The sequence below is a fragment of the Lynx canadensis genome, chromosome A2, assembly GCF_007474595.2.
Source record: "Lynx canadensis isolate LIC74 chromosome A2, mLynCan4.pri.v2, whole genome shotgun sequence".
NCBI lineage: Eukaryota > Metazoa > Chordata > Mammalia > Carnivora > Felidae > Lynx > Lynx canadensis.
Window position 1 is genome coordinate 12538225 of NC_044304.2, and position 12201 is coordinate 12550425.

Here is a 12201-nt window from a genome sequence, read left to right on the forward strand (position 1 = left end):
CCCCGCATCGGGCTCTGTGCTGACAGCTCGGAGCCTGGAGCCTGTTTCGGATTCTGTGTCTTTCTCTCTCTCTCTGCCCCTCCCCCACTCACACTCTTTCTCTCTCAAAAATAAGCATTAACAAAAAGTTTTTTTCAGGGGCGCCTGGGTGGTTCAGTCGGTTGAGCGTCCGACTTCAGCTCAGGTCATGATCTCGCGGTCCGTGGGTTCGAGCCCTGCGTCGGGCTCTGTGCTGACAGCTCGGAGCCTGGAGCCTGTTTCAGATTCTGTGCCTCCCTGTCTCTCTGCCCCAACCCACTCGCATTCTGTCTCTCTCAAAATTAAATAAACATCAAAAAAAAATTTTAAAAAAAAAACAAAAAGTTTTTTCAAAAAGAGTTCTGGGGAGACAGACAGTAACGACTGTACGAGAGGGTGAATGTACTCGATGTCACCGCACTGGATGCTTAAGATGGTGAAGATGATAAATTTTGTTTGTGTACTTTACCAAAACTAAAAAAAAAGGAAAAGGAAAAGGAAAGGAAAAGAAAGAAACTCAAGTGGTGGCTCCAGGCTTTGTTGACGTGAATCGCCAAAATGCGAAATGGCCCATACCCTAAAACCTGTGCGTGCCTGCCCCAGGAGTCCGCTGGTCCCGGCCACTCTCCCTCCGGGACCCTGAAGCCCATCCCTGCCCTGGACGCCCCAAAAGCCAAAGGGAAACCAGGCCCCAGGCTGCTGTGCCCACACACTCCCCCCGACTTCAGCCTCCAGGCGGTGGTATGGCCTCTCCCAGCCCACCCCCTTCCTACTCCGGGTCACCCCCATTTCTGGGTCCAGTGGTCTCTGAAGAGACCGGAACGCCCAGGACCTGCTCCCGAGGGGCTGGAGGGCAGGGGCTCCGCCTGGGGCACTGCGGCAACAGCAGCAGAACCCCCACCCCCTCGCCACACCCGGGGCCCCGCACACCTGCCCACGTCCTGCCCTCTGAATCCCGGGGGAGCAGGGGCCACGGCTGTCTCCAATTCCCAGCCAGGCCCCCTGGTCACCCCGGGGATCTGCCCCGAGCATCCTGGCCCTGCTGTGCTGCGCGTGAGGCTGTGGTTCCGGGGTGGGGGGGGAGGTGGAGAGACCCCGCGGCCATGCCCTCCGGAGTGGGGACTCACCACATGCTCCCCGATGCGTCCCGATCCCCGAAGGCACTGTAGGAGCCGTCCCGGTGCCTGTAGGTCAGCTGCCGCTGGTAGCCTGCGGGGCAAAGGGAGGGGTCGGTATCCTGGCGAGCCGCTGGGACTGGGCCTCGTCCTACCGTGGGACCTCCACGTGATGTAATACTCCCATCCGGGGGGGCCAAAACTGCCCCACGCTCACAGCCGAGGCCCCGGAAACTGCCCCACCACCCACAACCGGAGATGCGCAACCCCACTCCACGGGTGCGACCGAAACCTCCACTCTATTCCTCTCGCTCCCTGACATCACCTCTTTGTCACCCCTACTCACATACCCGTCACGCCTGGGTGGTCGGTGACGTGCACCATCTCGAGGCAGCACCCTCTGTCCCCGGGGGTGGGCACTATGCCACAAGAGCTTGGTGTGCTCAGAGAACAGAAGAGCAAGGGGGCAGGGGAGGGAGGGGAGGCGGCCACTCGGGCCACCCTGGGGGTCTGGCCTGGCTGCCAGGGCAGCAGGGGGGGCACGGGCGGTGTGAGCGGGGCTGGGACGCAAGGGGACATGGGCAGTGGGTGGTCCGTAGGGTCCAGGGAGGAAGCAGGCAGACCGGGAGGTGGGCACCGTCCAGGCGGGCAAGGACGACGGGCCGCCCCGGATCAGGTGGTGGAGACAGTGTGGGCAGAGACGCTGAGGCCCGGAGGAAAGAAAGATCTGGAGAGCAGCAAGGTTTGCAACTTCCCCGCTGGAAGGACGGTGCTGCACCCTCGGAGGTGGAAAGAGCAGAAGGGAGCGCTATACCGGATGGACAGTGACCCCCCCCTCCCAAATTCATGGCCACCTGGAACCCCAAAATGGGACCTTACGGGGAATAAGGGTCTTTGCAGATTCAATTATGCGGAAGATCTCCAGATGAGATCATCGTGGAGTAAGGGAGGACCGAGATCCAAGGACTGATGTGCTTAGAAGACAGGAGAGGCACAAATAGAGACGCAGGAAAAAGCCCTGTGAAGACGGAAGCAGGGAGCACGGGGATGTGTCTACAGGACGGGCTCCCCCAGAGCCCCCAGACGGAACCAACCCTGTTGAACCTTGACTTTGGACTTCTGGCCCCCGGAGCTGAGAGTGAATCCAGTCCTGTTCTGAGTCACCCAGTGGGTGGTACAGGCATCCCTCAGAAATACCGCGGGTTCGGTTCCAGACCCGTTTGCAATAAACCGTGTCAAATGAAGTTTTTTGGTTTTCCAGTGTATTTAGAGTTATGGTTACGCTACACTATAGTCCGCGAAGCCTGCGACAGCATTATGTCTAAGATAACAATGTACGTGCCTTGGTTTATTTAATTTAAACAGACCAGGGCGCCTGGGTGGCTGAGTCAGTTGAGCGTCCAGCTCTTGGTTTCGGCTCAGGTCCTGACCTCACGGTTCGTGAGTTCGGGCCCCACGTGGGCCTCCGTGCCAACCATGCAGGGCCTGCTTGGGATTCTCTCTCCCCTCTGCGCCTCCCCTGCTGTGCACGTGTGCGTGCGCTCTCTCTCAAAATAAATATATTTTTTAAAAATTTTTAAAAAAAGAAAAACTTTAAAATATCATGGCCAAAAAGATGCTAACCGTCATCTGAGCCTTCTGCGAGTCGTAATCTTTTTGCTGGTGGAGGGGCCTGCCTCCACGTGACGGCTGCTGACTGATCGGGGTGGTGGTCGCTCACGGCTGGGGTGGCTGTGGCAATGTCTTAAATAAGACAGTAGTAAAGTTCGCTGCGTCGAAGGAGCCCTCCTTTCACGAGCGACTTCTCTGCAGCATGCGGTGCTGTTTGGTGGCATTTCACCCACGGTGGGACTTCTCTCGGAATCGGAGTCCGTCCCCTCAAATCCCGCTGCCGCCGCCCCCTCCACTCTGCCTCTGTGACGTTCTGAACCCTGTGTCGTCGTTCCAACAGTCTTCAACGGCATCTTCACCAGGAGCAGATTGCAGCTCAAGAAGCCTTCTTTCCTCGTCCGTTAGAAGCAACTCCTCTTCCGTTCAAGCTTTAGCACAAGATCGCGGCAATGCCAATATAACAACAATCTGGAAGTTCGAAGTATCGCAGGAATCACCAAAATGTGGCGGAGTGAGCAAATGCTGTCGGGAAAGCGGAGCTGGTGGGCTTGCTTTGATGCAGGGCTCTCAGAAACCTTCGACTTGGAAAAAACGGCCTCCCTGCAAAGCGTCTGCACTTGTGAAGGTGGGCCCAGGAAACGAACACCAGCGAGTGTGCAGAAAACCGGTAGAGTCTGAAATGCCAATTGGCTGAAGGGCACAGGGTCTGGCTGTCCAAGAGAGGTCCGCGCTGCTGGTTACGACTAGGGGTGGCCTTCAAGGCCCTTTGCCGGGATGGATTCAGCAACCTGAGCGTCCCCAGCCACAGACTGAGCGGGCTTGGGCTTCCCAGCAGTCTTTGGTCAGCCCTTATCAGGCCAGATTTTCAGGCCATGGCAACCCACCTTACTTTTCCATCGAAGGGCTGTACATTTTCATCATGACGTCTCGCTGTTTCCTTTTCCCGTTGAGGACGGATGGTTCTAGATCATCAGGACTGCTTTTGGAGATCTCATCCAGAAGCACAGTCACTGGGAACCTTAACAGGCCAGGAGGCAGGAACCCCAGGCTCGCCTCAGGGATCAAGGCGCTCTCATGCCTCAGTTTCCCCATCGGAGAGGGGCCTGGCATCATCTGGGCTGGGCACATGCCAGTCTTTCTCGAAAGCAGAACCCTCCAACGTCGTGGCCGTGGGCTCTCATCTCACCCTGGCGGGGACCTAGTGCCCTGGCTGGCTGAGCCAGGAGAGCCTGGGATCTCAGAAGCCCCCGCCACTCGCCCCTGAATGGTCTCAGGCTGGCTGCTTCCAGGACTCTCGCTTTGCTCATCTGGGAAATGAGGACCATTGGTCTGGGGGTGGCCGGGAAGGTGACTTGGGGCAGCACGGGTAGAAATGCACGGACCTGCCCGCTGTGGATGCCAGCTTCACAGACGGGTCAAACCTTCTCCTTCCTCTCCTTCACTCCACCTCCAGCCCAGGGCCAGAAGCACACCCCAGGAGGCCCCAGGACCTTGGCATCAACTGATCTTAACTCCCTTGCTACACACATAAGTAAGAAACCAAGGCACTGAGAACAGGCCCTACCTGAGAACACACAGCAGGTGCCCGTGACAGAGGCGAGGCTACAGTCTCCCTTGTCCCCCCTCCCTGCAGGGCCAAGACGTGAAGAGGAAGCTGAGGTCAGGGCACCCAGAGGTCCTACCCTCCACACATAGGGCTGTTCCCTACTCTGAGGATCTGATTCCTGGCGACGGAAGACATTCAGCGCTGTGTCATTTCTGATATTCGGGGCTGTGTTGTTTTTTTGTGAAGACATTCAACGCTGTATTGTTTAGGGGGGAAACTCGAGAAATAATCCCAACGTGTCTAAGAGAGGAGTTTAGCATGCCGTAGTTCATAAATGTATTATGATGGACGTGGGGATTACAGGGAACGTTTCGTTTCTTTTCTTCTAAATGTTTACTTATTTTTGAGAGAGAGCGCGCGCGCGAGCAGGAGAAGGGCAGAGACAGAGGGGGACAGAGAATCCCAAGCAGGCTCTGTGCCGACAGCAGAAAGGCCAATGCAGGCTCGAACCTACGAACTGCAAGATCGTGACCTGAGCCGAAGTCGGGGGCTTAACCGACTGAGCCACTGAGGTGCCTTTCATTTTTCTTTTACTATACCTTATTTATTAAAAAAATTTTTTTAAGTTTATTTATTTTTGAAAGAGAGACAGACAGAATGTGAGCAGGGGAGAAGCAGAGAGAGAGGGAAACACAGAATCATAAGCAGGCTCCGGGCTCTGAGCTGTCAGCACAGAGCCCGACGTGGGGCTTGAACCCGTGAACCATGAGATCATGACCTGAGCCGAAGTCAGACGCTTAACCAACTGAGCCACCCAGGCGCCCCTATATCTCTTTTCTAATGTTTGTTATATTGCTATTATATTGCTCTGTTAAAAAAAAACCCAACATTCTTATTTATTTTTATTAATATTATTATTTTTTATTTTTAATGTTTATTTATTATTGAGAGAGACGAAGCGTGAGTGGGAGAGGGGCAGAGAGAGACAGAGACAGAGAATCCAAAGTGGGCTCCAGGTTCTGAGCTGTTAGCACAGAGCCCGATGCAGGACCCGAACCCACGAACCTTGAGATCATGACCTGAGCCGAAGTCGGACGCTTAACCAACTGAGCCACCCAAGTGCCCCTATTTTTATAGTTTTTTTTAACGTTTACTTATTTTTGAGAGAGAGACAGAGAGAGAGCAAGTGAACGCGAGTGAACAGGGGAGGGGCAGAGAGAGGGAGACACAGAATCCAAAGCAGGCTCCAGGCTTTGAGCTGTCAGCACAGAGCCCGATGCGGGGCTTGAACTTGCGAACTGTGAGATCATGACCTAAGCCAAAGTAGGATGCTTACCTGACTCAGCCACCCAGGCGCTCCCCGCAAATCTACATTTTTTAAAAGGTGCATCTCCCGTCCCCATAGCTGATTCCCAGCATGCAGAGCCTTGTCCTAATGGGTGCAGACACGGGGCTCCTGCTGACAGCGACCAGGCGGGGGCTACCCCAAGTGGCCTCTTCCGCTCCCTTCCGTCCCTCCACATCCGCTGCACCGGGCACGTGGGCTGCCTCCCTCCCCGTGTCCTCCGCACAGTCACCCAGCCCCAGTACCTTGTACCAGGTAGTCAGTGGTGTCCCGCTCCACCTCCGGGCTGAGCTGCCGGGTTTTCTGAAGATACTTGAGGACAAAGATGTTGGGCGCAAAGTGGATCATGTTTTGCTCTCCACAGCCGAAGGGCAGCCGCAGGAGGCTGCTGAGGTGGTTCAGGGTCGGCCCCATGACGTCTCCTGGTGGGAAGGAAAACAGGGCTGGGCTGCAGGCTGGCCTCAACTGGCGCCCTGGTTGTACTCAGGACGGCTTTCCCCGGGGCGGCCTGTGGCCTCACACCAGCTCCCCACCCTCTGACGGCCGGCGCTGCCTTTGGGACTGGACCATGCCCTGTGCTCACGTGGCCCACCGGGTGCCCTGGCTTTGGCCGCCACCTGCTGGAACTCTCCCACACGCCTCCCTCTCTGCTCTCCAGTCTCAACTCGGTGTTCTCTCTCTCTCCCTTTTCATTATGCTGAATGCTCGTTTCTTTTTGGCTTTTAAAACGGGTACATTTAAAGCTATACGTTTTCCTCTAAGTACGACTTTGGTTGCATCCCACACGTTGACGGGTCAATCCAGTCACTGTGGTTCCATTTTAAATATTTTTTTTTTCTAACTTCCAATAGGAAATGTGATTTTCTCTTCAACCACAAGTATTTAGATCTTTAAAAAAAGTTTCTGTACACACACGATATTGTTGGTATACTCTTAAGTTCTTTTTTTTCCTCTTTTTGATTTCTCCTGTGCTTTCCTCCCTTCAGCACTCTGTCTTCCTCTTCTTGGCCTCTCTGCACACATGGCTGAACTCCTGCTGTTCCTGATCACACCTCCCTTCCTTCCTTGGCCTTTCCTCCTGCCCCACTGAGGCTGCCACTGCTCCTGCAGCCTCCATCCATGGCAGGGCCTGCCTGGCTACTTTCTCATCACCCTTCTCCGGGCTTTCCAGCTTCTTCTCCACCTTCTATTCCACTATGCTGAAGGCACTGGCACACAGGTCCTGGCCTTCACCCCCCCTCCATCCCTGCCCATCTGCTGGCTTCCCTTCACCCCTACCCAGGCCACTGACCCCCACGGCCATCTCTGACTTCATCTCCTGACTCAGAAATGATAAACTCCCACGTCTTCTGATTGGGCCACAATCACCAACCTGCCTGGGCCCCAGGACTTCTGTTCTCCAGTGTGAGAGAGACCTGAGACCCCCGCATTGAGGACTGTCTGCCCTTCCTGGCCTCTTCCCCTCTTCCCACCCTTCCAATACCCAACACCACATCCATCACAGAGGCCCCACTTTCCACTCCTGTAGCCGGGCTACAGGAGACCACCCACACCCTCCAGACCCCCCGTCACAGCCACTCGCTCCTGCTCAGGAAACGTTCTGGAAACTTGCTCCCCTCACCAGGACCCCCACCTTCTGCCCCGCACCCGGCTGACTTCACCCGCACTTTCTGTCCTCTTGCACATCACCCCATGCTCGCTGCCCTCATGGAATTCACCACCTGCCCCTCGGGGTTGCTTCACACGGGGCTTGGGTGGGCAGACTGGGAACTCCTCGAGGACAGGGCTGGGGTCATCTCAGGGTCTGCCCCGGCATGGAGGAAGCACCAAAGTGGCTGGTCAGGTGAGGCCCCAGGGGCACAGATTCCCCAGCACAGGCTGATGCGAGACCAAGCCGGGGGCGGATACCCTGCCCCTCGGCCTCAGTTCTCGCCTCTATACTCCCCAAGCCAGCAACAGGGCAGACGCACCTATGACAGAGGCTGCTGCCCGCTCTGACCCAGGGATGGCGCTGTGCGGGACTCCCAGGGTAAAGGCCTCACTGTAGCTCTCGTCCACCTCCACCTTCTTCCAGATGCGGAACTCACCCATGGAGCCCCAGCCAGTGGAGAAGCCGATGAATCGGACCTCCGGTGGCCTGGGGAGGGTCCAGGCCATGATGACAGACTCATTGGAAGGCTCTGGGCCATGGCCAACCTGGAAAAAGAGGCCAAGGCTGCTGGCTGCTGAATGCTGAAAGGAAGCGCTCAGGCAACAGTGACACTGGCTACAGGGCTCACAGAGAAACCAAGGGTCAACTCATCCATTAAATGGCCAACAAGAGACACAAGCGTAGCACGTACAGTTTGCCAAGTCATCAGTTCCCTGGAACCCCTGGGCCTTTGCACATGCTATGCCCTCTGCCTGGAACATCCTCCACTCCCGAGTTTGCCTGGTGAACTCCTATGCAGGCTTCAAAACCCAGTTTGGCTATGTCCCTCTTCTAAGAAGCTGTTAGCTGCTCCTTTCCTATGTCCTCTTTGCCTGGCCTGTAAAATGCCCCAGCCTCGATTTCACCTGCTTATATCCACTTTCCTTCCCCACGACGACCCTCTATACTTCAGCTCCCAGGGCCCCTGGGTGCTTCCTTCACCACAGCTCTCACCTTTTTATTTTATTTTTTTTATAAGTGACTCTAGGCAGACTGTGAGCAACCTGAGGTTGCGCCCTGTGTTTATCCCCCCCCTCCTCCTCGCCCCCTGTTAAGAGCTGGACACAGGGTAGGAAGCAGCAAATGCCAAGGAGCCCAGGGTTCCCACGCCCACCCCAGCCAGCCCAGCCGTGCCTGGATGAACCCGCCATGCCAGCTGATCCAGAACGTTCTGAATTCATCCCAGGACAGGATCTTGGCCGTGTACGTGCTGGCCACGGGGTCGCCCATCTTGCTGGTGGAGATCCAGGACCTGGTGTTCTGGTGCCCCCCCAGGACAATCTCTATCATGCCCGCTGTGTCCTGGGGTCCGGCGGACAAGGCCACGCGGGCATCATTGTGGGCTCGCACGGCCACATCAAAACGGGTGAGCCACAGCGGCCGCTGCACGTACTGGAACTCGTACTTGTTGGGCGTGGAGATGTGGACTCTCTCTGGACGGAGGGAAGGAGAGAGGGTGTTGAGGGGGCACCTGGAGGCATCCTGCCTCTCCCTGCCTGTGCCCAGAGCTGAGGATCAGGGCCCCTGGGGGGCCCGTCTCACTGTGGCTCTGCAGGCAGCTTGTGAGCAACGGCGAACGGAGACGGCTTACCCACAGCTTTGCCGAGGGCACACGAAAGAGGAGATGCTCACGGGGCTAACTCCTACAAAAGCCCTGTACAGCCAGAGACTGCAAAATGCTGTTGCAGCTAATTCAGACCCAAATCAAGGGAGAGCCAGACCGTGTTTGTGGGTCAGAGGACAACACGGCAGATACGGTAATTATTTCCCAAACTGACACACGGATTTGCGGCAATCCCAGTCAGAATCACGGGGGGGTCTTTTGCGGAAATGACAAGGCCGAGTCCACAATTTATATAGAAACGTAAAGGACCCAGAGGGTCAACACAACTTTGAAACGGAACCAGGGTGAAGGACTCACACCTGTGACATTGAGACGCACTCGGAAGCGGCAGTAATCACGACAGTGTGGTACGGACATCAACCCAGGCTCACCAGAACAGCGTAGGGAGTCCAGATGCGGACCCGCTCGTGTGCGAACAACTGATTTGCAACAAAGGTGAGAAGGCAATTCAACAGTGAAAATCCTTTCAACAGAGGGTGTCGGAACCACTAGTTACCCAGAAGCAGAAAAGGGAACTCAGGTCCACACCGCGCGTGGTTTTCCAAGGACCAACTCAAAACGGATCAGAGCTATTTTGTAAGCGTACAGCCTAATGCTTACAAACGTGGAGGAGAACGCGTAGGAATTGGAAAAGATTTCTTTCTTTTAAAATCTTTTTTAAGTTTATTTTATGAGAGAGGGACAGAGTGCGAATGGGGGAGGGGCAGAGAGAGAGGGAGACACAGAATCGGAAGCAGGCTCCAGGCTCTGAGCTGTCAGCACAGAGCCCGATGCGGGGCTCGAACCCACAAACCGTGAGATCATGACCTGAACCAAAGTCAGATGCTTAACCAACTGAGCTACCCAGGCGCCCCAAGATTTCTCTTTTTTAAAGTTCATTTATTCATTTTGAAAGAGAGAGAGAGCGCACACGTGGGGGAGAGGCAAAGAGGGAAAGAGAGAATCCCAAGCGTGGAGCCTGGCTCAAACTCATTAACTGCGAGATCATGACCTGAGCCATAATCAAGAGTTGGACACCCAACCAACTGAGCCACCCAGATGCCCCTGGAAAAGATTTCTTTTAGATACAGCAAAAGCATAATCCATAAAATGAAAAACTGGTAAACTGGGCCACATCAACATGAAAAACTTCTAAAAAAAAAAAAAAAAGAAAGAAAAGAAAAACCTCTGGTCTTATAAACACACTATTAAGAGAAAAGACAAGCCACATATTGGGAGAAATGTCTCTGTGAAGCATTCATCTGATAAATGACTTGTAACAAGAATAAATTTATAAAAACTTCCAAAAGTCAACGTAAAATAAACGTTAAAAGATCTGACCAGACACTTCACCAGAAAAGATACATTAATAGTAAACAGGCACATGAAAAGATGCTTGAATGAGGGAAATGCATATCAAAACCACAATAAGATACCATCAGGCACCTATCAGAAGGGCGAAAAGTAATCAGAGGGACAACACCAGGTGTGGGCGAGGAGAGGGAAGAAGTGATTCTCGCCCCCTGCTGGTGAGAATGCAAAATGGGACTACCACTTTGGAAAACAGTGTGATCATTTCTTAAAAGGTTGAACACATACCTCCTGTATGATTTAGCTATTTCACTCATAGGTACAGACTCAAGAGAAAGGAAAACATATTATCCATACAAAGACTTGCACATGAATATTCATAGAAGCTTTATTGGAAATAGCCCCAAACTAGAAATAACTCAAATATCCATCAGCAGGTCAATGAACAAAATGCAATACATCTATTCAATGGAGGCCCACTCGGCCTTAAAATGATTGAATTAGTGATACACACAACGTGAATGAATCTCAGCATTTTTATGCTGAGTGAAAGAAACCAGAGAAAAAGAGTACATTTTTATGATTCCGTTTATATAAAAGTCTAGAAAGTGCGAAGTAATCTATAGAGACAGGAAACAGGCCAGTAGTTCCCTGGTGACAAGACTAGAAACAGGGGTGAGTGATTACAAGGGGGCATGACTTTTGGGGTTAATGGAAATCTTCATTATCTTAGATGTGATAGTTTCACAGATGTACACAGATGTCAACACTTCCCAAACTGTACGCCTAAGATACGTGTGATTTATTGTATGTTAATTATACCTCAATCAACATGTTAAAAATATTACTGACATTACTTTGAATACAAATGTACATTCAGCCTAGTGTAAATTATGATTTTAAAAAAGTAGAAACAGGGGCGCCTGGGTGGCTCAGTCGGTTAAGCGTCCGACTTCAACTCAGGTCACGATCTCGCAGTCCGTGAGTTCGAGCCCCACGTTGGGCTCTGGCCTGACGGCTCAGAGCCTGGAGCCTGCTTCAGATTCTGCGTCTCCCTCTCTCTCTCTGCCCCCCCCCCCCAGCACTTTCTCTCTCTCCCTCTTTCTCTCTCAAAAATAAATAAACATGTAAAAAATAAGAAAATTCTATAGTGGTCAAATTCTGGAACAGTCATCTGATAGAACATACTGAAGCTGTTTATAAAGTCTTTACAGTAACAAAGAAAAGTGCTCGAGATGTGTTAAATGAGCAAGGCAGACCACAGAATTATTTAGCTCACGAGTCACAACTATGTTAAAACAAACAATAATCAATCCTATGAAACCAAATCCAACAAAATGTTAGAAAAGGTCATCTTTGGATGAGAACCAGAGGAGATATTTTTCCTTCTTTCTATCTTCCTAAGTTTCCTGTAATACACAAGTATTGCTTTTGCTTTTCCCAATTTTTAAAATTGTGGTAAAATACAAATAATGTAAAGTGTGTCCTCTTAATCATTTCTATGTGTCCAGTTCAGGAGTATCAAATACAGTCCTATTGTGCAAACATCATCACTGTTTCTCCTTGCAAAACTGTAACTCTGTCCCCATTAAACACTTGGCTGCCATCCCCTCCCCGCAACCCCTGGCTCCCACCATCTACCTTCTGTCTCTATGATTTTGACTTCTCTAAGTACCTCATATTAGTGGAATCATACAGTATTTGTACCTATGTGTCACTTTTAAAAATGTTTTTATTTTACTTTTGCTGAGATAACTGTACATTCACATATGACTGTAAGAAATAACAGAGAGATCTGTGTCCTCTGGACCCAGTTCTCCCCAGGGGTATCTGGCAAGATTCTAGTACAACATCACAACCAGGATATTGACATCGATACAACCCATTGATCTTGTTCAGATTTCCCCAATTTTATTTGTACAAGATCCCTCCTATTGGCCTTTATCACCATACCCACACTCT

At 52.5% G+C, this 12201-nt stretch overlaps 1 protein-coding gene across 1 annotated transcript in view; it reads right to left on the bottom strand.

Moving 5' to 3' along the window:
* Positions 1 to 12201, bottom strand: part of CPAMD8 (C3 and PZP like alpha-2-macroglobulin domain containing 8) — a 79525-nt gene that overhangs the window by 17731 nt on the left and 49593 nt on the right. Inside the window, exons 23-26 of the mRNA XM_032595324.1 lie at positions 8460 to 8758; positions 7606 to 7831; positions 5881 to 6057; positions 1146 to 1227 (exon numbers count right to left, since the gene is read on the bottom strand). Of these exons, the coding sequence (XP_032451215.1) occupies positions 1146 to 1227; positions 5881 to 6057; positions 7606 to 7831; positions 8460 to 8758 (784 nt within the window). The remainder of the gene's footprint in view (positions 1 to 1145; positions 1228 to 5880; positions 6058 to 7605; positions 7832 to 8459; positions 8759 to 12201) is intronic.